Source organism: Hyalella azteca, unplaced genomic scaffold (genome assembly GCF_000764305.2).
Source record: "Hyalella azteca isolate HAZT.00-mixed unplaced genomic scaffold, Hazt_2.0.2 contig5344, whole genome shotgun sequence".
In the NCBI taxonomy this organism is placed as follows: Eukaryota; Metazoa; Arthropoda; class Malacostraca; order Amphipoda; family Hyalellidae; genus Hyalella; species Hyalella azteca.
Window position 1 is genome coordinate 283,135 of NW_025935538.1, and position 20,690 is coordinate 303,824.

The 20,690-nt window shown below is 38.2% G+C and overlaps 3 protein-coding genes across 3 annotated transcripts in view; all 3 read right to left on the reverse strand.

Moving 5' to 3' along the window:
* Positions 1–2,520, reverse strand: part of LOC108671742 — a 10,334-nt gene extending 7,814 nt beyond the window's left edge. The window contains exon 1 of the mRNA XM_018159315.2: positions 1,925–2,520. Within this exon, the coding sequence (XP_018014804.1) occupies positions 1,925–1,964 (40 nt within the window). The 5' untranslated portion in view covers positions 1,965–2,520. The remainder of the gene's footprint in view (positions 1–1,924) is intronic.
* Positions 2,521–3,344: 824 nt separating this feature from the next.
* Positions 3,345–13,485, reverse strand: LOC108671733. The gene is made up of 10 exons (XM_018159301.2): positions 13,358–13,485; positions 13,020–13,160; positions 12,199–12,897; positions 11,339–11,651; positions 9,864–10,012; positions 9,291–9,401; positions 8,542–8,699; positions 7,293–7,367; positions 6,336–6,557; positions 3,345–5,793 (listed from the first exon to the last, which is right to left on the reverse strand). Exons 1-10 carry the CDS (start codon positions 13,368–13,370, stop codon positions 4,567–4,569), a joined length of 3,108 nt encoding a protein of 1,035 aa, XP_018014790.2. The 5' UTR covers positions 13,371–13,485; the 3' UTR covers positions 3,345–4,566.
* Positions 13,486–17,097: 3,612 nt separating this feature from the next.
* LOC125177858 (SCAN domain-containing protein 3-like) lies at positions 17,098–19,103 on the reverse strand. Its single transcript, XM_047880379.1, has one exon. The coding sequence runs from the start codon at positions 18,868–18,870 to the stop codon at positions 17,098–17,100; it is 1,773 nt and encodes a 590-aa protein (XP_047736335.1). The 5' UTR covers positions 18,871–19,103.
* Between the last annotated feature and the right edge of the window lie 1,587 nt (positions 19,104–20,690).

Below are 20,690 nucleotides of genomic sequence, written 5' to 3' on the forward strand. Positions count from 1 at the left end.
ACTGGAACGTGCTACATGTTTCTAGTACATTCTGGAATGTTCTGGTGTGAAATATTAGTCAAAAGTTGTTTTGTACGAATACTTTTTTGACCCGAAGAAGTTAACATGTTGCATTAATTTTTGTTGCATTGAGATTTAATTTCTATTGATGCTATTTTTGAATACAATGCGCCTCTATACATAATATAAATCACTTCTCCTGTTCAGTTTGTGTACTTACATAAATTAAAATACGATTTTTCAAGTGTACGAATATTTATTTCCCCCCACTGTATATATATAGTCTGCCTAATCGCAAAAAATTAGAATAATGCATTTGCTTGCATGCATACTAAGATAAAAAAATTATGAGTTGAAGGAGATAAAAATAGATGCCAAATGAATGAATAATGCGATATATCAGTACAAAGTATAAAACCCCTTGAAAAATTAAAATACATGTTTAGTTCTACGAACTAATGTATAATGATGACCATTTTCATCGTAATGGTTTTTACTTTCCAGTGAAAATGAGCAAATGAGGAATTCATTTCTATAACTTTTTATTTAATTCGAAGACTATTACAGGACTCTTACAGAAATTAATACACAATTTTCTCCATGCAGAATTCGAATTATCAGCTGAAATAGAAATCGAAGCATGAATATTGCTTGATGTCCATCTAGGATGTCCATTAATTACTTATTATTACTGCATTATGTCAACAATTATTTTAAGTTATTTATACTACATTCAACGAAATCTAGAATAATTCACTGTAGCACCTAGCGTACACGATGTCAGGAATCAGGCGTAGGAAAACGAAGTAATATGAAGTTGAAATGCACGAATAGCGCGTAATTTGCGAGGCGAAGTAATATGAAGTAAGTTGAAATACATTAATATGGTGCAATATGTGGAGGATAGTCGATAATAAAGACACGATAGAAGACATTGTGAATTCGTCTTAAACTTGAACGATCGGCGATCACGACCTGCGTTTCACGGAATAAAGTTCGCGAATAATTGGTAAGCGAAGACGACATACTTGACAAAGACCGAGAACGATATAATAGCCTATACATTTTTAACTTGGATAAAAGCCCCGAACTAGAGTTACCTTATTGAAAAATCTATAATTCACAATTTTGAAGGTTCAGATGCACGATTCAGTTTCCCGTACTTATATGGAATGTCCGTGTTCGCGGGCTTAGTTTGCCGCTAGTTACGATAAATCGATACTGATTTATCTACAGCTGTGAAGCCTCATCTATGATCCATCAAATAATTCTATGTAATGAATATAAAACAAAGTGCGTATGAATTATTATCATTAGCAAACTATTACCCCCGTACACTGATAAGAACTAATTTCCCGTGAAAATTTACACCGTTACATCCGTAGTGTGGCCTAAATATTTCCGAGCAGATCAACTAACTGAATGAACCATGGAGGCAACAACCGTGGTTTGTCGTTGTAGGTATTGGGGAAGCTGTCGGTGTAGCTCCTGACAAAATTGAATCCATAGAAATTAGGCCAGGCTCAGACCTATAAACCTACCTGACGAACATTTATATTTTTTTTCATGAAAATTGGTTTACGATTTGCTATTTGCGACGTAAAAATAGTTAACATGGACAATGATGCATTAAATTTACTCTAATTCCATATTAATTATAAATTATTGTCTGGCACTGGCATAAGGTCAGTAAACAACATTTGGTGATATGTTCACGTAAATTCAGCTATTTCAAGTTAAAGAATTCATCAATAAATCTATCATCAACTTAATTTCGTGGTTTCAAGATCCTAACTAAACGGTACAAGACATAAAAAGTATCAACAAAAATGATTTTCAGTTTTCAACAAGCAAGATATAAAGGTGGGAAGTTATCATTAAAGCATGAAATTTACCTATATAGTCTAAACTCTATATGTCCTACCTCCTCCATTCCTGTAGGACAATCCAGGTGTGAACGTCATGATTTGAGTCAATGCCAGCGGGAGAAGAACCGGGCACGGAGTCAAGACAGTAACATTAAATTCCGGATTTCTGATATCCGTTTTCCGGATTTTTGATATCCGTGAGACACAGGAGCTTTACTCGGATAAATCAATCGATTATTATCAGTACGATTGTGATAATTAATTGAGCAAGTGGTTCGAGAAGGACAGATGACGGAAGCTAATGAAAATTTCATTACTCCTATGGAACATGAGTTAATTTAATGATTTCATAATGTTAGAAATTTCTTGTATTCGTGATGAGACGTGGTCACGTGGGATGGAATCGATATTTGTGCGATCATCAAAGAACTGTCGAGTCAAACATAGTACAAATTTATTTTGATATAACGCAGGTATTCCTAAGTACTTGGAATATATCTCATTAAACATCACTAGCCGCATACATACAGATGAGAAAATAACGAGGTGAGTTGTAGGCGAACCGTCGAGAAACTTCGCCCGCCCGCCTGCAGCGAATCTGTTTTGTTGGGTCGCCTGCCGAAGACCACCACTGCCCTGGATGTAATGGACCATCAGGATTCCTGCCTTCCGGAACGTAGCCTTCAACACTTCAAGCCGTCCGTATCTAGGCCGTGGGTCGAACCAGCTCTCGGTCGAACGGCCACTTGTCGAAAGACGATAAATTTTAGAACAGAACTATGCTATCTGAAACCTAACCTCAGATGCGGTGAACGTAAAATTACGTAATTTAGCGATGCTCGGAAGTCTGATTCGATCCGCGGCTTGGTGGTGCACGGCAGGTTCTATGCGAGGCCGGAGGAAGACAAAGTCGAATGGTTCACGACTAATGGGTGGATGTCCGGAGAGATCCAAGGCGTTCGATTCAGAGCTTATTGGTGCACAAAATTGGTGGTGCACGGCTGCGCTCCCTGTTTTGTTCACCCAACAGACAGGAATAATGGCGGACTATCGATGAAAATTGGAGAAAAGGCGGACAAAATCTTGAGCATCAAAAATTAAAATTAATTAGGAGTGAATAACCAAAAATTTACAACAAAATAATGTAATTAAATAAAGCGTCATAAAAATCCTGCAAATTATTGGAACTTATAAATTTAATTAGGCATCAGTAAGTGCGAGAACAAGTATTAAAAAAAGATAACCTGAACGGAGAAGAACGAACGCTATGCTTAGAGACTAGACTTAAATAAAAAAATTAACTCCAATAACGAAAGTCAAAATAATTATTTAAAATCATCCACAATTCGTATGGCGTTTGTAATAAGTGAGCACAATTGTTGCATTACTCTTTGGACATTTATAACTTTTCTACATTATTTATTTTTTACTTCTTTACATTATAAAATTTAAATGAAAATGTTTCTAATTATTTTTTCGATCGTTCAAAATATTGCATAATTAATTTAATTTATTAAATAAATCGAATTGACTTAGATCAAAGTAACGGACACGTTTTAAACACAATAAATTCTATGATACCCACAAGTACGTCATAAGATATCTTGTACCTATATACGTCTACTAAATGGGCGCACTTAATAGTAATAGCTCCTATATTTAACTAAGATATTTTATTATCCTGCGCTGGGTTGTTTTACCATTCTCAAGATCACAATCTCGAAGATCAAGCTCATAATCTTGTCAGGCAATAAGAACCTAACAAGGTTTTGGCTAAGTCCGTTGTTAGCTGTGCCCAGGCCTTCTCTAAACAATCAAACCTAAACCAGCTATAAGAGACACCAAGACAACTACTTTCATACGAGAACACGACAACATCATCAAAGCGAGTACTAGAAACCATAACATTTGGATACCATTTTCAACAAGCAGCACAAGTACCGATTAATAGCTCAAATGTTTAGTGTTAAACATTCACGACTAATCTTGTGTAGAAATAAAGGAAAACCTAGCCTTACGACTAAATAGATATAAAACACATATTCTTAAACTAACAGTGACAATTTTAACAGGTGTGAGCATTACAAAGTCTTGACTAGAGATAGCATGTATTATAAAGGAAGCCAGTAATTCTTATCTTGTACCAATTCTCAATTGAATTAAAAGTAAAACATCGACTCCAGGTGACGTTATTCACAAAAAATTTACACTCGAGTTTAACAAGTACTCAATTCCTGCAGCGTATGCAATATTGTTAACAGAAGTTATTGTCAAATTTCAGATGATGAATTGTGCTTTAAAAAAGTCTTCTTCTAAATCCATTACCAATAAAATCACGGTAAAATTCCACAAGAATTAGACATAGGAATAATCAGAATGACACAGCAGCACCATGCAAGGGCATCGATCCCCGCATTCTAACTCGCTTGCCATTTGATTGGGAAAAAATCGGATCTAATTTCCTCACTAATGCATTCAACGAGAATGTTATTTGAGTGAAGCAAGCCCAACCGCAGTAAAATTTGAAAAATTTTACTTTTTTACTTTAAAAATTTGATACTTTATGAACAAAAAGTTTCCTACGCTAAGTCCGCTGTTCTGACCACCTAGCTAATTTAAATCTTATGATAAATTTTGACATCAACGTCTAACACCTAAGGTCGACAGGAAGCGATAATAAAAACATAGAGAGCCCACGCTACTCAGAAACCACAGTGCCCCCGAAGAGCATGGCAGTGAAGTCATCATCATCCTTCTCGATGGGATATGATGAAGCTTCAGGGCTGGGGGACGCGACGATATCTTCTCCCAACAAAGGCAGCTCTGACACGCTGGGCATGCCATCAAAGCTGCCAGTGTTCGTGGGATCACCGCGGCCGTGGTCGTAGCCGCTGGCTGAGAAAGTTTCTTCGTTGCTGAGGCCACAAAGTGTGTTTGCGCTCACCTTTGAAGGAGAAACGGAATCTGAAATACCATTAGAGTCAGACAAGCAATGCGGGCGTTCCCTGCCTTCATTCCACCGCTGCATCTCCTCTCGGACTTTGCCGACCCCAGAATTTGAAACCATCGAGTTGTCGTAAAGACTCAATTCTTCAGTATCTTCTAGGATAGGCTTTCTTGCCTGCTGCTTGCTCTTGTTCTTGAAGAATAAGCGTCTGAACCAACTTACACGAGAATTTGACGGTATAGTACCTTGTGATGCATGGACATAGTTTCTTTTATCCTTCAAAACTTTATTTCGCTCAATCTCGACTTGTGCTGCAGCTTCCTTCAACTGCAATAGAGAAGGAGAGCTATGATACTGCGTTACAGGCAAATTAGCTCTCTTATCACTGCCATTGCCACCCGTTTCGGTGCTGTTGAGAACTTCGTCGACCCAATCAGGTCTCTCCTGTTGACAAGTGTTGGGGTTAACCAACGACTGCTCCTGACTTGCGTCACCGCAGGCTGATTCTTCTATGCGCAAACAGAGTGAGGAATTCAAGCTTGTTGAGTCCATTGATTGACTCCTGGGTGCGGCAGAATGACTTCTATTATTGCTCAATCCAACATTTGATACCGCCATTGGCAATTCTGGTGTACGAACTTCATTCCTTTGCTTTCCAACTTTCCCCTCTTCGCCAGGCAAACCGTTAGGGTCAGCTTGTCCATTATCAAGGCAAGAACCTTGTCCATCCTCCACGTCGCTTTCAGTCTTGTCCCTTGCGTTCATGTCGGGCGCGTCTCTGTCTCTCCGGCAGGTCCAGATGAGGCTGCTCTTCTTGCGCCGTCGTCGGCAGGGAGTGCCTGAGGGAGGAGAACCCGCCGCAGAGCGCCGCATCAGAGGCCGCCACAGGAACCAGTGGTCCAGGAAGGTGCCGTCGTGTAGCCAAGTCACCAGGGATACGATGTCATCCAACAGATAGAACCGCTGCAAGTGAGATATCTGCACCAAAAAAAAGAGGATTCAGATAAAGCTGCGAGTTTAGAACAATCAACAATGTGGCTTAAAGCGAATGAGTAGTAACGTAAAATGAGATTCAATAAGAACAAGACACAAGAATATACCAGAAGCAGCAAAGTAAAAACGGCGAATGTCGCAGTATTTCGGTATTTCTAACATTGATCACCAAGGACAACCACGCCGGGCAAGAAAGGTATCGAGACATGATAGATAGATGTATTTCATATGGGAGTATGGCAATGGAACAGAAAATTTCAAATTTGAAATAAATATTAATAAAGCAAAACGTCCATTTTCATTATTTTTCGCAGTTCATAACATATCGACGGCGTGGCAAGTCAAGAGAAAAAAATTTACGTCGGGTTTGATTACTCGTAGATACCCATAAATGCTTAACACATACAGGAAGTGGTGCACTCTTCTGCCTAACAGGTTATGCGAGGGGGCTTTATTCGTTATTGAACACACCTGAAAACATTTAAACAAATTTTGCTCGACTTTAATTCGAACAAGTGAACCCATACCTCAGCAGGCACTGGACCACTGCAGTCGAGGGTGACGAGAGCAAATTTATCCTTGTCCCGCTGGCCTGGAGCAGCCGCCCTGGAGCAGCAGCAGCACACGCGACTACGAGCGTCTCCTGCAGACGCCTGGACGTCGCTAGGGGCGAGGGCGCCGTACGTGGAGGCGTAGCAAAGGACGCCCAGGCGCCACTGCTGTGCCACTGGGGAACTTACCGCCACCGTCTGCAATACGAGCTCATTTAACTACCTTCAGACAGCACAATTTTGCAACGTTGCAATCGTACACAGCGTAAGTATATTCGTACCAGTCCGTTAAGGGTTCAACAAATTTGTGATGGATTTGAAGCTAAGGCATGGCAAAATCGAATATTTAAGATAGTTTTACATTCTTCCGTTGCAAATGCACTGCAAGAGAAACAAGAATATACTCAAGAAAATAATATGGTGGAAAATCTATAAAGAAAGGAAATTTATCAGCCTCATTGCGGTGTCGATACAAGGTATTAAAAATATGATAAATACTTTCAGAAGATAAACTCATTAAAAGATTAAATGAATTTTAAGAATCAAAAGAAACAAAACTGAGATCAGTAAATGAAGCTTAAATTCTGCGAACGTTAAAAATAATCCAAAATATTGCAAATTATAATAAAGTCACCAATGCATATTTTACCAATTCAAGTTTAATAGAAAATACTATTTACTAGCAAACAAACTCCTTTAGATCATTCATTATTAATGAGAACTTAACAGGCAAATGAGAACATTTACAATTACGAATTAAAGTTACTACGAAACTAATTATATAAAACTCACTAGCCTGTCCACTTACTTTCATGATTCAAGATTTTAGAACTGGTATACTAGGTACTTTACAGAGTACCGTTAAAAACAGAGTACATTACATATTCCCATTTTAAGCTTGTCTTTTAAAAGTTAAAAAAGCTGGCGCATTACCTGCCCTTTGGGGGGTACCAAGAAAAGGACTTTGTTGGCGGTGCGCATTTCGTACTGCATCCACAAGTACGGGTCCTGAAATAAATAAATATATAAATAAATAAATGACGGGCAAAAATACATATTAGAATTCACATGCCATTAACGATTCCCAGATAGGTACTATGGGATACAGTAATGTTTGTAAAGAAATTTCAAGTCAAGTGACATAAACACCCCGATCATGGAGAACAAATTGCTGTGAAATTCAATTCATAAATTACTTTGGACCATCTCTCGTCCTAGCATGCAGCATGCTACGCTCAACCACATAGTAGAAGTAGCACAAAAAACTCGACAAATAAGCAACAGGTTTCTGAGTTGCTGCACTGGTAAAACCTTACATTGTTGTGAGAATTTAGTTTTGTATGTGATGAAGAAATTGCGAATTTACTCACAAAGACGAAGTTAAGAAGTAGATATCGGGCCGAAGATCACTGTATTTATTACGACCTAAAGCAAATACTAAAGCGCCAGCTACATTCCGCTGTAGGACGCGTGCGTAACGCAGCTAACATCATGAATTCCATGCGTTAGGCCCTCTACCGCCTGACATGAGTAACCGGAGCAATATTGTCACAAGCCTTCTTCACAAAAAGGAAACGCTGCAAGTGAGAGCAAAATGACTTGCACTGATGGTTGCCGCCACGTACGGCAACTTTAAAATGTTCTCTGTTGCGTACAAACGTCCTCAGGTTGCTACACTCAATAGATTACGTATAATTTAAGTTGAAAGTTATGTTCCCGGAGAGTGACATATGGCGGTAGAGGGTTAAGATTACACGAGTTGATGAAAAGTTGAATATGAACAGAAATACAGTGCATTCACGAATACGATGGTAACGTAGGAAAGCAAGTTCTGAAAATTACAGTAGGTACAAGGCAGATATTTGGTGAGAAAGTAAGGTTTTCCGTAATAAGTAGAGCATTTCAGATCGGAGGACAAGTAAATAAAGTTGTAAGTTAAGTCTATTAGGTATACGGTCAAGTAACTGAGCTTGCTTACAGAGGAAATATTTCAATGATGTCGGGAAAGTATATTTGGTTAGAAGTAAAGAACTTCGAAGTGAAGGTAAAGTATTTTAGGGCACAAGCAAGACATTCAATGATTTATAACGGTAACTGAATAGTTCTAGTTCAATACACGTAATAAGGAAAATACAGGGTAATTATTAATAAAGCGACGCATAAGAGAGGACGGAATGCTTACGGCATCTGCGAGGTGAGTGTGTATGGTGGTGGTGGTGATGGCAGCGCTGTGGTGTAGGAAGGAGCTGATGGTGGTGATGAGGGAGAGTGATGACGGTGAGTGGGGGCAGCACACAAGCAGCACGCGAGGTCGACACCATAGCTTCTTACTCACCACCTCTGGAAATAAAATCATGGTAAAATTACAACTATTCAGAGCCTTTAATTTCGGGAAATTGAAAGCAAAAGTAACATCGACTTCTGGAATATATGATTGATGAAGAGTATTGCGATCAAGAGTTAACTTGACGATTTTCAACGTGAAAAGTTGTATCCACCTCAAGTAGTTGCTGCTTAGACGTAAGTGTCTTTGACGCCCATGGGTAGAAGCTAAAAGGGAAAATCTAATACAAGGTACCAAAATCGGTCTGGGGCCGTATTATCAAAACTTCGTAAGTACGCAAAGTCGACTTACGAGTGGCGATGCTATGACAACGTAATACTAGCGGTGATATTATAAAAACATTTGAGCGGGAAACATTTGCGCGGGAAAAACATTTACGCTTTTAGCTAAGACTTGCTTGCGAAATTTTGATAATGCCAAAATTAGGGTGTATTTACGTACCACATAACTTTTTTGTCGTAAGTACAAAAAGTTACGAAGTTTTGATAATCCGGCCCCAGGCCACGAACACGGTTCCTCAGCGATATGAGAAGCTTTAATCAGAAGTACATTAACAAAGATCATAATAATTCAGCGCATGCACGTACCAGCTTGTGCACGGATGACGAGCGCCATGACGACGAAGGAGAGCAGGAAGAGCACGAGTAACGTGACCGCCGCTACCACCACCCACCCGCCGTACGCCGCGCCCGCCACAGCTGTGCGCACAATAACTTTTATTGCGAGCCTTGCGTGAGCCCTTTAGGTGTTGGGCACGGTTCAAGACTAGGCTTCATAGGACAAAACTAACGCTTGCATTTTGAGCACACAATAAATACTGTAGCTGAATTCATCATTATTATCAAGTACATGAGACTGGTGCTGATGGTTGGCTGTCATAAGAGAGTTAGTGTAGGGCAGGCGTCTAAGACCCTAACATATCCTTGTAAAGGAGCAAACGTTCAAACTATGTTTTGAAGAACTTATAACGCAAGGGTTATTATATAGATTAATAGATGAGCAAATACAAGAGCCTCAATATAGTTGCTAGAAACGAGCAGTCGCGAACAACCACTCATTCGGACAGTGACAACAATTTAGATTATATAGTATTCAGTCAAACGTCAATAAACTTGAATTAATCTAGATTATATAGCACTTTTAGAAGTAAGTAAACATACAAAATATAGGCGAGACGGCGACGAAGCAGCCATGGGACGAGCAGAGAGGCGACAAGATCTGCACGGTGACGGCGTACTGACCGACCTCGTCCGTGTAGGGCAGCGAGGTGCTCAGCAGCAGCCGTGGTGAGGGCGACGCTGCATCCCATCTGAGCGACAGATCAACTCGTCATGGTGCAGTAAAATTCAATGAAATATTTTTTATTAATAAGTACAATTACATAGAAAAAATTCAATCTAAAGGTGAAGATTAGGTATAATTTTAATTTAATTAATTACTTTGAATCAGTAAGGCAAAAAACAAGAGAGAACTTTTTAATTTAATTAATCTCATAACTGATTCTGAGCATTCATCGGAGTCACTTTGTGTTAAGAAATCATCTAATTATTATCCTTTGGGCAGCCTGTAATTTCAAGAACGTGTTCTATTTTAGGTGTCGGACAAATTTACGGCCGGACTCGCGGCCAAGCTTCAAATTCAATGACCAAGGAATATCTCCCAAACTGATGAACGTAGCTCGATGTAACTTGGTACACGTATTCATTATGACTTAACGGTGATGTTTAGCTTGTGAAAAATTTCCCATTTCACCTCCATTCGTGAGTAATAGGACAATTCGGGCCGAAATTTGCAGTGACCAAAAAATTTCTTCTAAACTACCGTACTAAACAGATTTGAACGAAACTTTGAATATACAAAAATAAACTCCCGACGGTGATGTTTAGCTGGTGTAAAATTTTGCGACTTTTTCTTCGTTTGCGAGTTATACGGCTATACGCATACGGCTCTTTGTAAAGTGTAAACGCAAATTTAAAATCTGCCTCAAATGCCTGCTGTTTCTCCGTATGTCCATATAACTCGCGAACGAAGAAAAAGTCGAAAAAATTTACACCAGCTAAACATCACCGTCGGGAGGTTAGGTTTGTATATTCAAAGTTTCGTTCAAATCTGTTAGTAGTTTAGGAGAAATTTCTTGGCCACTGCAAATTTTAGCCCAAATTGCTCTATAACTCACGAATGAAGGTCAAATGGAAAAAATTCGTAAACGAAGGTAAAAAAACCGTTGGAAGGTTAGTAATATATAAGCAAAGTTTCGTTCAAATCTGTTTCGTAGTTTAAAAGAAATTTCTTGGGCACTGCAACTTTCGGAACGAATTGCCGTATAATTCACGAATGAAGGTGAAATGGAAAAAAAATTTCAGGAGCTAAACATCACCGTTAGGTCCTGCTGAATACGTGTACCAAGTTTCATCGAGCTGCGTTCTTTAGTTTGGAAGACATTCCTTGGTCATTGAATTTGGAGATTGGCCGTAAGACCGGCCGCACATTTGTCCGAGACGATTTTATATTTCAAACGTGTGGCTGATCCACACGTTTCTATGATTAAATCACGCCTTTAAAACAGCATGCGTTCTAGTCACAGCAACACAAAAAACACGGTAATTGCAAGGAGATCTAAAAAAATAAGGCTCACTCATCGATGCCGGTGAGAATGATTGAAGCCAGAGCAACACCGCACAGCTCGCAGCCATCTTTACTGGTTTCTCCAGATTTCCTAGTGGCTTCAAAGGATCTTTTCTTATGATCAACAACAGAGCTTTCATTAGCAGGGTTGTCATCGGAAGCTTCGTCCTCCACGCAGCACACGCTTCTTAGGCTCACATTGTACATGAGGTTGGCAAAAGGGGCAGGCTGAATTGTCACTGGGATAGAGGATTCTAGAGTCACATGCTCCAGATGCACGTAGTGGAACACCCACCATTGTGATAATTCAGTCGAGACAAAATCTGTATAGGAAAGAATTTCGAAATCATTAATTTTTAAATTAATTATTTACTTAGTAGTAGTTATGTGCAGTAAAATTCAGACCAGCATACCAAAGAAAAAAACACTTTCAACATTTAAATTTATAACATTAATAATTAGTAAAAGTTGCTACTAAAAGGTACTCTTAGATCACCGTAGATAGAAAGCACTAATTTTAAAACCTGTAATTTCATGAATAATATTTTGTAAAATATATTTTATTACACCTACTATATGACCACTACTATGTGAATCTTGAACAACAAACGGTCGTACATAGAAATTCCCCAGAAAAATGACCATTTGTTTAGAATTCCCCAGAAAAAAATGATGTAAAATCTATGTGATATGTTGATTATATTAAAATTTGAACATAAAAAAATTAATTGCATGCATTATCTAACTACATGTGGCAAAATTGTTATCAATAATAAACAAATAAATTCAAAATAAGATAAGCAACCATACAAAAATGTAAATTAGAATAAATGGACATTCAATGCAGTAAAGAAAATAAATAAAATTTACCATGACGGTCAATTTGCGGCACAGTGAAGCTGAGGTGGGCACCCCAGCCAGCATCGTCAGAAAGTCGCAGGAAGAAATCTTGACCTTCTAACCCATGAGAAAACATTGGGCAGTCCCAAAAGAGTACAGGTGGCAGGGGCAATGCCCTGCGTTTTGTCCGGGTGTGTCTTAATGACGATGTGTTTGGGGTTACACTACCAAAGAAAGACTGTTGTTGCAGGAGTGTTTGCCTCTGAGAGTATACTGGCTCTGATAAATTGTGAAATTCCTCATGTCTTTTTCTGCGCTGGGAATCAGAAACTTCAGGACTATCTAATATGATAATGCTTCTGTTAGCACTAGGCATGTTTATTATTGATTCATTCATTTCAAAATCATCTGTGGAGTTATTGCTGATGTTTTTTGTTGAGCTTAAATTGGAAGGATTTTTATTGTTTTCTGACATTTTATAAACAATATTTTTTGAAGTCAATTCTTCATTTGCAACTAATTCCTGTTTGGAAGCTTTTTCAGAACTTGTATCAGGATTAGTAGACTTGGGTAGCTGGGAGGTCATAGCTTTCTTGGGCAAATTTTCTGATTGTCCATAAAATTCGTCATCATACTCTTCCATAAAGTAACCATCACTATTCTCAATGGTGAATTTTCTGCATAATCTCCTCTTTGGATCACTTTGATGTTCAAAGAAAAATTTCACACCTGCACAGAAAGAAAAATATCAGTTATGCAGGCTATTTGAAAATGGCAACTATATATATGTTGTGTACAAAAGTGAAAATTTGATAAGGCTATCTTGCAGAAAAAAATGCTAATGAACGTACCAGTGGGAACATCAGTGGCAAGGGAAAGATTCAGTGACAGAGCTGGGGCTGTCATCCAAGTGTGATGTCTGTACACTGTCAGTTTGAATGGAGGAAGCTGAGCATTGTATGCATAAATCGGCCACTCAGAAGATGCACACTCTGAAATGACAAATACCTTATTAATATTTCAAGTATAGACTGAACACATTTAACAGCTAAACTTCTATTCAACCACTGTGAAGAAAATATTTTGTATACTTCACAATATCAAAGAATTCACTTGGTTGAATAAATAATTAAAAAAAAATAATGTCATAATCTTAAGTTTTTAAAAAGATTGTACTTTTAAAACTAACCTTTTCCAGACATATAATCCAGAGTACATGATGTGGCATCACCATTCTCAACCTAGAAAAAAATTTTATCAGTACTATTACACATCCTGTGGTCTTGAATTGTTATTCAAACAGAGCAGAAATTATCAGATTACTTAATCACACGGATTCACCCCCATACCAAAATATCAAAAGAAGTTAGCTGTAAATAGTACATAACCACTCATGCCAATGGACCATTCTACCCATGACTTTGGCCCTATAGCTGAAAACTCAGTGGCAAAAGAGCGACAGTTTATTCCTGGATCACTAGTGAAATACTTGAGTAGCAATGAAGACACCAGTGAAAAATCATAAATATGACCATTATGCTAACAAGCAGCCTAACTCAAAAATGGGGGCAGAAGCCACCTGCAGATTGGAAAAAATTTCTTGTGAATATTGTCAATTTCCCCTGTTTCTAGGGTGTTCTTCCTCTTTTTTCAATGGAAAATAACAAAAACAGCCTATTTTGCCCACAATTTTTAAAATTACCTGTCAGATGATCATTTTTGCCCCACAACTTTAGGAAACTTCTGAATTATGTTCCAAATTAGATGAGCAGAAGGAGCAAGTGAATGAGACAAAAAATGCCTTTGCATGTACATAGGTTGTGGACGATATGACACATTCATTTAGCTCTCTCTTTAATTGTTTAGTAAGAACTAAAGAAAAAGAAAAATTTTTGCTGCCAATTTGTTAAAATCACCTTTGAAATGATTGTTTTACCAGTAAATTTCATCCAATATTCCAAATTGGATTATAAAGTGTGCATTTATGTTAACATTTTGCTGGTCTTGGATCAGTCACACAGTTCCAATTTGCAATATTGTGAAGAAGTTTCCCAGGCTGTAAAGTAGCTCATTTTAGCTTGAGATATTGGTGTATTTCAAGGATTTAATCTGGGATCTTGACTCTACATTGGCCTCCAAATGGAACCCACCAATTTTCATCAAGTGAAAATTGGTGTCTTATTTCTAGGATTATATTTTTTATTTGTTTCTTAGAGTAAATTGTCACCTTGAGTACAGGATGAACACAATTGGGCAGTAGTTTGCATTCACTTGTGATTACTATACAAAACGATTTGCAGTCATTGGTCCTAGCATTTAGACAATATTCATGTCAACCTTACATACCAAATGAATACAAAAGTAATAAATACCAAAGGATATGCGGGGGGTTCCCCACATGGTCTAAAAAATTGCAGAGCAATATTTGAGAATCAGGTTATCTTGACATAGATAGAATAAGAATAATTATACAGTGCTCCTAAAATATAATTTTTGCTTTTCCAGTTTTCATGTCATGATATGAAAATTGTTGTACAAGGAGCTAAATGGTCATTTAAAGTAGGTATGCTTTTCAGTCAATAATTTTAAAACACTAACCATTGAAAGTAGTCTATGTTCTGTGTAGTTCACCATTTTGTCATGCTACATTACTACCTATATAACAAAAATTTTTATTGTTGTCTAATTTGTTCAGATAATTCAGGAATATTATTTATGTACAGTATACAATTTTGTTATTTCCTTCGGATACTGAAACTAGGTATAGGTTCTAAAACAAAGACTTCATAGAACATCTGGCATTTCTGCGCTCGGTTGAGCAATCGGTTCTAGGAACAAATAGTTATGTATCAAACTCTTGAACACATTCAAATGAAACTTCACTTTTAACCATAAATCAACATCTTGCTTGTGCTTAGATCATGCAATTTTGACAGTTTAGACTTGATTAAGAAGTTATGCACCCCAATGCCCAAAATTCAGAGTGACTATGAAATTTCTTTCACAGGGCAGATCAGATTTGAATGGAAGATATATTAAATTCCCAATTGAATTTAGGTACCAAGAAATTGTACTATTTTAGCTCCTTATATGTTATACCTAAAATGTACAGTTTATATAGCAATAAGGGCATTAGTTTATGGTAAGCATGAAATTTCTCCCAACCTATTGAACAAATTTTTATGAAATGGTAAAGTACCGTAAAATGGGGTAACTTAGACCGGCGGGGTAACTTAGACCACTTTTCGTTTTTTTAACAAAAACCCCCACAACTCAAAAACTATTTGACATAGAAAAATTTTGTCAATGGGCATTAAAGGCCTAATACTGAGGCTACATAACACAATAGAAAGATTTGATGTTTCAATTCAAGTTTAATTTAGCTAGTAAAAAAATGGCATCATTTATAAAAAAAAGTGGTCTAAGTTACCCCATTTTACGGTAGTTTAGTAGGTAGTTAGCACCTAGCAGTGTCAGTGTTGATTTGGCCATTAGACCTGTTGCCAATTCTTAACATCCCAGAACACAGAACACTCAAAGTTCATTATGGGTCTTGAACATGAAATTCATTGCTCTAATTTGGCTGTGCTCAAGTCTTATCTGACTGGCCTCCTCAACAATTGGACCACAATTGCAGCTGGGATCAAATTAATAGCTTGCTGCTCGCCTGCTCCTACCGGTCCACACTGTTTTTATTGACAAGCATGGTGGAATTCCTGGCAGTGGCTGGTCATTTACCTGCAGCAGGACAACTGGAGTGCTCCATACCTGAGGACTTAGGCCATCATGTTGACAAGCATTGAGCTATGATCAAGTAGTATTTGAAATTTCATGAAACAATGATAATGTCAACAAACAATTAGCAAGAAAACAACTTGTCCAACAAAAATCTTGCTCATTAAAAATTGCAGAAAAACTCAAATTGTACAACTTGAATTATAACACTGGGCAGGGATGCAGGGTGGCTTAGTGGTTAAAGTTCAGATTACCAGGATTGGAGCAGAGAGGCTCAGCTTCAATCCTAGCTCTGTCTGCCAGTTTATTGTCATAATTGGCATTTGGCAAAGAGGCCAGCCAGTTAAGCTCAGCAGAATTGAAGCACTGAGTTGTGAGTTTTAGACTGCATTACAGTGTGGAATTCTGTATAGGTAATATATTCTCATGTCAATATAAGAAAACGTATCGAAATAATCGTAGAAATGGAATCACGGCTGGCAAATCCATAAAACCACGGCTCGAAAAATTCAGTCGCGGCTCGCCAAGTAGATATATTCCATACTAGTACACAAGGCTGACCACAGTGACAAACGACAGATATTTTAGAATCAGTTACTTTACTGGTCTACTGACTCTACTCTACTTATTGGACTCAAAAATGAACTTGAGGATGAGTCTAAATAAGTCTCTGCTTTGACACTGTGCATGATACATCAGATATTGGATGAAATCTTGAACTTTGAAGTAATTAGATCACAAAATTATTAATCAACTGCCTGGATACTTAAGATATTTTGGTAGGTAGGTAGCTATTGTTTGACTAGCTAAGAGTCTAGGACTAGCCGACTACCTAGGTACTTGCTCGTTAGTTATTTTACGCTTTACGGTTTTACCTAACGACCTTTGCATCTGACCCAATTTGACTGAACACCTGTAATAAACTACATTTAATAAACTTCATCTTGAGCCTATATATTTTATCACTCATCGGTCATTTTCCCTGTGGCGGGACTCGGGAGTCGCGCCAGACAGAGTAATATATGTAATATTCACTATTAGAGAACCGAATCATACCAGGGTTGCCAGATGGAGCCGAGAGAAAAAGGCCAATTTAGCTCACAAAAAAGGCCAAAAAAGGCCTCATTTTAAAATGGATATAAAATTTGTAAGTTTAGGGTAATTAAAACCACTTTCAATGCACACATTTACTCCTCAATCTTGGAAATCAAAAATTGCATCAATTTCACCCATTTCATCATCAGATTGAGAATATTTGTGGTACATGGAAGACGAAAATCGATTGAGCATGTCTACAGATGCCTCAAATTCCTTGCAACATCCTCCTCTAGTCAAAAGATTCATTCTAATCCTCAGCAGTGCTTCCATCATAACTAATTGCAACCTATTTCTAGTTTTTGACTTCAGCCAAGTTACATATGAAAAAACTCGTTCCACATGGGCATTGCTGACAGGAAGTGTCATGCATGCTAGAGCATAGTGAGAGAGATTTGGATACTTTATTTCACCCACACTGTTCTTTAGTAATGCTACTGCTGCCCAAAACTCCAAGGCGTCCTTGGGCGTTCCCAGTGGAAAGTCAGCAGACCAGTCATGATATGGAATTGACCTATATTCTTGCTCTATTTCTGAATTGAGTAGATGGCTCAATGGGAGATGTTTTAATGGAGCTCGATGCACATCATGAGACATTACCATATTTGGACTTAAAAAGCTCAGACCATTGAAGAGTTTGATGTTATCTGGTAGTCGCACTTTAACTTGGTTGAAGAGTTCTACCAGACAGTCGTGACATCTCTGTTTCATAGAGGCTACCTCTGATTTTACATTAGCCTGCTGGGAACTGTGATCCAAAAACTTTTTCAGTTCAATCTCAAAGTCATGTCCAAAATCTACATTGCTTAAGGCCAATGGTTGTCCCTTTTGGTCAAACAATCTGTCACGAAGTGTCCTATGGAAAGCCATTAGTTCTTTGCATTGTTTTTCTGCATCCACTTTCTCTGCTTGGAACATTTTATTTATTTTCTCAACCTCTCTTATCAAAGGAGTAGCAAAACTGAAGAAGAGAAAAGTGTATGGATTTTTCAGCATTCCTAGAATAATTCTGCCTTTGCTCCTTGTCTCAAAAGATCCTGAGGATTCAACTAAGGAAAAGTAGGCCTGCAGCTCAGGCCAATTATCCATAATTCTTTTCATCACTTCACCTCTGGTTAGCCATCTTGTACTTGATGATTTCATGAAAGGAGGGAGAGATCCTGTTCCTTGTTCATCTCCACCAGTATTGAGAACTTCTGACAGCTTTTGGAAATCATTTCTTCGCAGGGTGCTTTTTGAAAACCAAGCTGGGATCTCAGTCACAAGGAAGCCAACATCAGCCATAAGTTTCTCACATGCATGTTTTACTGCCAATGCCAGAGAGTGACAGATGCATTTCACAAGAATACATTTTGGATTAGTCTGAAGAATTCTTGAAAATACCGAATTGTTCTTTCCAACCAAGCTGCTAGCTCCATCTGCACCAAATCCTATACAATTTTTGAATGTTTGACCAAAGGAATGAAGAACAGCTTCAATTTCCTGGAAGAGAACTTCTCCAGTAGCATCAGTCACAGGAACTAAAGCAAGTAGATCAGTTTCTACATGCTGACTGTGATCATTAAAATATCTGACCAGGATACAAAGGTTTTTTGAAACTGAAACATCTGTGCTCTCATCTACAATGAGGGAGAATTTCTTTCCTGATAGATTTTCTGACAACACATCTCTTAAAGAAGGAGCAATAACATTCTTCAGCAAACAAGCACATTTTGAACGGTGTAGCCGAATCTTCTCAAGATCACTCCCTTTTCCATATTTTGTCAAGAAATCTGAAATGTGGTCAACACTTCGAATAGCACAATGACAACTCATTACAACAGACAGTTCCAGCTCAATTTTTTTTGCTTTGTCATCACTAGTTGCATGCATTTTTCTGAACTGTTTCCATGTATCACTTTTAGCAGCTGATGCTGAAGCATTCTCAAGTTCCTTATGTTTCTTGGTTTGTGCATGCTGAATAATGGCATCTTTTTTAGGCCTTAGTAAATTATGACAAAGAGTGCAAAGGGCATCTTCTGAACCATCAGAAGCTTTTTTAATCCATGGAAATTCTTTTTCCCAAGTATTTTGATATTTTCTACCAAATTTTTTCAGTCGTTTATTTAAACTCATTACTGCGCTATTAAGATTGTGCAGCCTCTGCAATACAAATCAAAATTTAGCATCAGTGAACCAAATTTATAAAAAACTATGTAATGAATAGAACATTCAAAAGACTATTTATATAAATTGAACAAGAAGTAATCGAATGCCTTCAGTGTAAGAAAATTTGCTAAAAAAATAACTTGTCCTGATGACATGTCATCATGACTGGCCAAACACTATCACTATGATATAGTCAAACTTGCTGAGTTGAACAAGTCAAATTAGCCTAAGAGGCTAAGAGAGTCTATGAAGCGACAGATGGATAAAGACAATTAGATTTACATTGGCTCATATTAAAGAGTTTAAAGGTTTGCAAAACTTAGTTTAACCACACAAATTACTAATGAATTTACTACCCTTTAGAGGGGGCAACTATATAGGCTACGCACTCTGCATCACTAGTTGTCAACTCAATATGATTAGCCAACTGGGACTCACACTATTGGCTAATGGCTATTGCTTGTTCAACCAATCAGAACCAAATGTTCGGTTTAGGCGGCAATCGCCAGTGTTGCCACCTTAACCGAAGTGTTGAGACTGTCGAAAGTGTCGAAATTTAAAGGTACTTGTCTTGGGCAAACGAAAATTGTGTGTCAATGACGAAAATAATATAAGAAAATCAGGTTACATTTTTTTCTCATGAAAAAAGGCCACAAACGCACCAAAAGGCCAAATAAATTTTCTCAGGCCAATCCACTTGAAAAAAGGCCACATTTGCGAAATTTGGCCGGAAAAAGGCCCATCTGGCAACACTGAATCATACCTACTTAGGAAGCCAATAAACTATCTGACCCTTTTCTTCTTTGTTCTGTTGGAGTAGTAATGGAGATCGAGTTCAGCTAAATGCGCGCAAATTTGATTACTATCAGGCTTCAGGTGATCTTTCTTTTTCTCTTTCATGGTGATGTGGTAGCACGAGCATCACCACCTCATAGAATAGAATGGAATGGAAGTGTCGGCATTGAAGAAATAGGCCCATGGCCTGTTGTCGATTCATGAACTTTCCGTGACTTGATTCACAAGGGATCCGGCCTTTGGAACCCGATCTTTCCATAACTGACGATTGATTGAGATAGCTGCTGGACCTATTGCCTGGTCCGTAATTTTCTGGGCATTTTAAGACAGAACATACAATATGCTCCTGCATAGCTTCGTGTAGTCTGTTTTTGAAGATGTTCATACTCGGAGCGTCAACTATGCTATCAGGGAGGCTGTTCCACATGTCGGTGACTCGAAGCGAGAAGGAATGTTGTCGCATGGAGGTGTTCCAACGCTGTTTTTTTTAGTTCATAGCCTTGACCCCTGGTGTTGGTTCTTGTTTCAAACTCTAGTAATCCTTCTGACACCTTGTATAAGCCATGAGTGTACCTGTACGCTTTAATGAGGTCCCCACGCAGACGTCGATAACTGTGGCTTGGAAGCTTCATAATCTTCAATCTTTCTTCATAGGACTTGCCCTTCAAGCCTGGAATTATCCTTGTTGCACGTCTTTGAACATTCTCTATTAAATTTCTGTCCTTTTCGAATCTCGGTGACCACACAAC